The following is a 6,090-nucleotide window of genomic DNA, read 5'->3' as shown; positions in this document are numbered from 1 at the left end:
CTTGTGTTTGCAGCAAGCACCAGGTATGTCTATGTCATCTGTGTAACATCGTATTTATGAGCCTGGTAGTTATCTAATGTAGCCACATTTTATTGTAAACTTATGTCAGGTGTGCTGCTTCTGGTTTAGCTCTTAACGTTTGTAACTTAGGCTGGTTATTAAGGGCAATGTGTTTTGACTTCACTGCACCATCAGTAGCTCATCTCCCAACGCAGACAGTAAACAGTGTCTGGTTTTCATATCTATCTGAAAGTTCATATATTTCAGCAAGTAGACAGTCAGAGGGACACACAAGTGCCTGTTGGTTCACAGGCCTAATGTTAAATTTTACAAGCAGAAAATGCTTTTGCTCTGAACATTCTGGGCCCAAACTGAACTGGTTGAGTAGAAGGCAGGAGCCCACCATGGTTGGCTGAGGTGGGGCTATCATGATGTGATGGTCAGTTCAATGACAAAACAAACTATTCATTCTAAAAGTTCTTTAATGCTCAAATTTAATAATTCTTTAATGTAATTCTTTAATTTGATAATTTAAGTCTAATACCCCGTTTCAATTCAAAGGGGCTTTATTGGCATGAAAGTTTTAACAATGTTGCTAAAATTACAAGTTATAAGTATAGGTACTTAGTTATTTGTAAAGTTTAAAAATATATATTTTAAAATGTGATTGTGTGTCTGTCATTCACTGTCCCTCATGTTGTGGTATATTGACAGATAATGGGAAACAAGAAAGGTCTCTCCTAGGAGTATTTTTAATTTTGAGGTCTAATTCTTTGAATCCTGACACTACAGAGTAAAAATGCTCTAAAGAAATTTCTTGCCTTTTTTAACACCTTAGGAGAAAGTGTATCTCTGTCTGTTATAATAAATTCGCTTCATGCTCTATGACAGGAACAGCTTCTTCCCCACAGCTGTCTCCTTACTGAACTCTGTTCACTGTTGACCCCCACTGCCTCCATCTATGCCACTACACACACCTCACCCCTTCTCATCTTTCTTCCTGGGACTAATGCAATACACTTCTGTTACCTGTAACACTGAAGTGATCTGTTAATCTGCACATACACTACTCACAGAATACTGCTCTACATATGCAGATACTGTATATTTATCTTGTCTTTGCACTATTTACATCCATTGAACTGTTCACTCATGTAACTTATCTTCTTTTTCTGCACTATTTCATTCCATTTCATCCCATTGCACTAGTGTTTTATAAGCTTACTGTACCTTATTCATTAGCCGTCCCTGGTAGGCTAGCGGTTAAGGTGCAGCGCTCTCGCTGCTGCAGCCCGGGTTCGAATCAGGGTTGCGTCAGGAAGGGCATCCGGTGTAAAATGCGTGCCAAATGTCAACATGCAAGTCGTCAGTGTGATGATTTAATGTGGCGACCCCTAAATGGGAAAAAGCCGAAATTGACGTTACTGTACCTTATCCATTACTTGTAATTTAAATCCATAGTCTGTTGTATATTGTACATTACCCTATATATCTTACTGTAAGTATCAATTGTACATATCATTAGTAAATTAGTACTGATTGTACATACTGTAGATAATGTGCACTTTGCACTGCTGTTATTGCACTTTTGGTTAGAGGCTAAACTGTATTTTGTTGCCTTGTACTTGTATATATGTAATGACAAAGATGAATCTAACCTAATATGGCCTGTAGATTTGGAATCATTTGAGTTAAACAAATTTTATTATTATTTTTTCTCTTTTCAGGTAGATCTACAAACTGTAAGCCAATTATTCTTATTTTATTGTGGGTTCCCATGTCAGACCCCCTGCCCCCCAGCCCTCGCACCTGTGCTAGTTTATTCATTAAAGGCGTCTTGTTGAAATACTGTACTGTACCACCACTCTGTCTGTACTCAAGTCCTGAGTTTACTGTGACATCTGAGCTTGAGTGTTTAGTTCAGGTGTTTTTGCCGGCCCTCCATGCCCAACTCTCTTTCCAACATGGCTGCTCTGCCATGACTAATTATATTTTTATGCGTCATCCGATCGAAAGTGGGTATTTGTAAATAGATTTCTGTAATAAGCATAGATCTAGGCTGCCAGGAGTTTTATCTGCAGTGCTGGTCTATCCCTATCACTTACTCACTCCCGCGCCGTCCATTCATCTCCATTTGAATTTTGACAACATTAATCTATGAAAAGTATGTGGTTTTTCCTTCTTCTCTAACCTGGTTGGTTCTCCTCTAGGTGGCTGCCTAGCCACATCGATTTTCTTACATTTTCATGAAGATATTTTGCCATCGCGTGTCCGTCCGTTAGACTAAGATGGCCACCGGTCTGTCGGTTTGTTACGTCAAGCATCGGGCCATCACAAAGATCTAGAAAAGGTATGTGGCTTTTCCTTACTCTCTAACCTGGCTGGCTCTCCCCTGTAGATGGCCGCCGCGCCACAATGATTTTATTTTTATTCTGAATATCCTCTGTCAACGTAGTGCGTCCGTCTACATGTGTCGGATCTCTAAGACTCTCTCTCTCTCTCTCTCTCTCTCTCTCTCTCTCTCAAAAACATGACCCTGGTGTCATGACTATTTCTGGCTAATCTGCTTGACTGTGTATTATTGCAATAACACTGATTGTCAGGAAATCAACAAAATTGTAAGTGCCACTTTTATTATTTTTCCTTGTTGCGGCAGCACCTGCCTGCCTCTCTCTGTCTTCCATTTACGATTTTTATTTGCAAGTAAACAATTCTGGTCCTGATCATTTTGGATAGTCTCAAACTCAGGCAGTTACACGTTAGCTCATTAATGAATTTTTAAATGGGTACTGGGAGCGGCTGAATGAACCTTTCCTCTGGAGTTGATAATGTGCATACCCGGGAACCTCTGAAGAACCTTGCCGGTGAGGGGTGCCCCCCCTATCCCATCTGTGTGTTTGTCCAGCAAAGTCTTTCTCTGTTTATCTGCACATCTTCATCTGTCTTTGACTTATGTTTGTCTGTTTCAGTCTCTGTTCATGCACACTTGTCTCTATCTTTTGTTTGCATGTTCTCGTCTGTCTGTGTCTGCATGTCTGTCTGTCCCTAAGGGTAGCCGGAGCCACGAGAGTCTGATTATAAAGGTAAGGCACTAAACTTTGTTTAGACAGTCCTGTCCTTCAGTGTCTCCTACAGGTGTGTGACATGAGACACCACAACAATCAGTGCTGGGCGTGGCGTGGCGTGGCGTGGCTGGGTGCTCATATGGTGAGGACTGACAAGACACAGCTTTTTGTCTGTCCAGCATGGTTGCCATGGCGGCTTACAGTATATTTGTTTATGCGTCTCATATCATCCAGGTGGAGGAGTTTTGGTCACTAACCATCTGATGACCTCCATGATGTGGGACCGGTTTGCTGCTGTAGCACATCCAGATATTCTCATAAAGGAAGTATTGAAGGGACTTAGCTTTATCTCTCTCTCTCTCTCTCTCACTGCCTCTGTCCAACATGGCCCTCTATTCTGTGTTAGTCTACCCCCTGTAGGACATGAGACAGAGTTTAGTTGTTAACCATCTGACGTCCTCATGCCGCTCACCAGGGTCACATACAGTCAGTGTATACTTCAGGCATTTTAAAAGTCCTGCACTGCTTTGGTTATTGGGGTAAACTAAACCTGAGATCGGCCTGAGGCTGCCTGTTACTCTGTGCTCACGTTATACTCTTAACACATTAGATTAATTGTCTGTACCACTATCTGGGATACTGACTTTCTCTAGTGCTCATTCGGCCCATAGATAATCTGGTAGAATATATTTAAAATCTTTGGCACGTGTGATATTCTGTCAAGTTAAACGTTAGATTAGATAAACTGGGCTTTTTCCCCCCAAACATAAGCTGCACCTTGTATCTTTAAGTGCTGTTAGAGATTGTCACTGCCCGGATTTTGATTTAAAAACAGTTTATTGTACTTTAGCATTAGGCCTCTGGGGCATCTCGCTCTGCCAAGTTTCAAGAGTCTCACGCTTCATGTAGGCCCTGTGGTGTTAGAGTTTAGCTTTTCATATTATTAGATTTTCCGGACATTGGGAGGCCTCCAAGCAGGGGAATTTATCCCACTCCTGCAAAACGTTATGTCATTGATATGGGGATACTTTAGACAGTTTCTTATTTACATTGTCGTCGGACCTGGTTTACGTGGTACCAGCTGGGGGTGCGTTTGGGTTCTTGGGAGGGAGCAAGCCTGGCAGAGACAGATGATTTAGATGACTCTTTTTAAAACAAAATTTTAAAAAAAGCTTGTGGACACCCGGTTTGGGCGTTATTGTCCGGGTTGAGAATGACAGCAGTGATACTATGAAGCCTGATGGTCAAGTACACCGGTTGACACCATATTGAACGTATTATTACTGAGTGTTACTCTTAACTTTCTTATTGCAAGATGATACTGTGGGCTGAATTGACTCAAGGCTAACAGGCTTTGTATGGAAGTAAGAGAGGAGGGAACTGAGGGAGAACTACAGGGACAGTACCTCAGTTATTAACATGAAAATTGGCTCTTACAGTATGTCTTGTCAGTACTTAGCTTGGCAGCATGAATTTGCCTGTCCTCTTTTCTAACTCCACGTATTCCTACACAATGCACACTGACGGTGTTTTCTAAACTGACATGTAAATTAGAAGTGACAGTGTAGAGAACAAACATGGGAGTCAGTTGTAGTGTCAAATCAGTGATAGTTAACAGTGCTGCAGTATATTGCTTTTAGGGAACATTACAGGTTGTGTTTATCTTGTTAAATCAGTGCAGAGTGACAACCAGTTCTAGGGTTGAGGAAGCCAGGGCTTCTCAACACTACAGAGAACGAGGTCAAATGAGTCAACTTGCTTCATAACAGGCTTTTGTCCTTCCCCTTCTCAGTGTGTGAGAGAGTCCAAGCTTTCAAGTTATTGGTAGTTTGGACAGTTGTTGAGTTCCTCTTTGAACCTGTATATTTGCTGGAAAAGTGACTGAGGTAGTCAGAATTGCAGGTACCTAGAGAAATAAGGCAGAGTCAAGGCAAATACAGGCTAGATCATGGACCCCTACTGAGCTGGAGCATTGTCTAGTTTTGGAAATTGCACAACCATGGCACAAGGATCCCTCTGGTTTTGTGAATCAGCTGACATGGTATGCCATTATGATCCTACTAAGAGAAGTACTTTGCAATTGATGCTCACATCTTTAAGGGGTAGATTTGGTGAGACAGAGCCAGCTGTGACTATTGCAGTTCAAGATGAGGATGCACAGAGTAGACTTAGCTGCACAAAGGTGTATAAAACTCAGTTGATGTATTGTGCCCCTAGGCTGGGAATAGTGGAGAGGAACAAGAAGCAGCACACCCCTCACTTCCACTCATCTGTATTTGAGCTTTACATTTTTAGACTAACAAACCTACATTTCTGGTCCTCAGTGAACACACTTGGTTTCAGGACCATGCTTGTGGTGACTAGCTTTTTTCCCCTCCTCCTCTTTCTAAACTGACTGTACTGTTTCATAGCACCCTAGTCGAGTATCTGAAAGCACCAGCCAGGGAGAGTAAAGCTACTGTGGGGGGACAGTGGATATATTCTTTAAGTTAGAGGAAAGTACTTCCTGGTTGAAAAGTTGCAGTTTACCAAGCTGTTTCCTGTCCTGCCAGAAAAGCTGGTGTGGGATGCTGGGACTCAGAAGTTGATGTGTTAAGCTGTGAAGAAGATGAAGACCCTGCTGTACCAGACCCTCCGTCAACAATGACTCCTCTGCACCACAAGTTGTTGATGTCTTCATATACATCAGGTATCCACCTCTGTCCACTTCATTAAATCTTTGTCTTTGTACTTATCATTGAGTGACACTTTTTAAACCCGTGATGCCCAACCTTAGGAAACTGAAGCTGGAGAAAACAGCCTGGTGATGAAAAAGGGACCTTGAGGAGGTGGCTGCAGATGTCCACACCGACATGTTTGGTCCTGAGAGTTGAGAATGACTTGATAAGATCTTGAGGGACTATATCAGTGAAGGGAAGGTTAGTCAGCTTTACCTGAGTCCACCTCTGCCTTGGATGAGATGACTGCAGCAACTGAACTGTAACCTTTCCTCTGGTGATGATGGATTTCTATTTTTAGCTATATA

General features: G+C 42.0%; 1 protein-coding gene across 3 annotated transcripts in view; it reads left to right on the top strand.

Moving 5' to 3' along the window:
- The first annotated feature begins 1 nt into the window (after position 1).
- The window catches only part of rasa3 (RAS p21 protein activator 3), a 49,243-nt gene continuing 43,154 nt past the window's right edge, over positions 2-6,090 (top strand). The window contains exons 1-5 of one of the 3 annotated variants that reach the window (XM_020607535.1): positions 2-23; positions 1,728-2,350; positions 2,604-2,618; positions 3,124-3,207; positions 3,300-5,754. In XM_020607535.1, the coding sequence (XP_020463191.1) occupies positions 5,709-5,754 (46 nt within the window). In that variant the 5' untranslated portion in view covers positions 2-23; positions 1,728-2,350; positions 2,604-2,618; positions 3,124-3,207; positions 3,300-5,708. Of the gene's footprint in view, positions 24-1,646; positions 2,351-2,603; positions 2,619-2,642; positions 3,208-3,299; positions 5,755-5,841; positions 5,984-6,090 lie in introns of those variants that run through there. The other 2 variants (XM_020607528.1, XM_020607545.1) reach the window with 2 other exon arrangements.

The sequence above is a fragment of the Monopterus albus genome, unplaced genomic scaffold (assembly GCF_001952655.1).
Source record: "Monopterus albus unplaced genomic scaffold, M_albus_1.0 scaffold4.1, whole genome shotgun sequence".
Taxonomy (NCBI): domain Eukaryota; kingdom Metazoa; phylum Chordata; class Actinopteri; order Synbranchiformes; family Synbranchidae; genus Monopterus; species Monopterus albus.
This window is presented reverse-complemented; position numbering and strand designations above follow the sequence as displayed.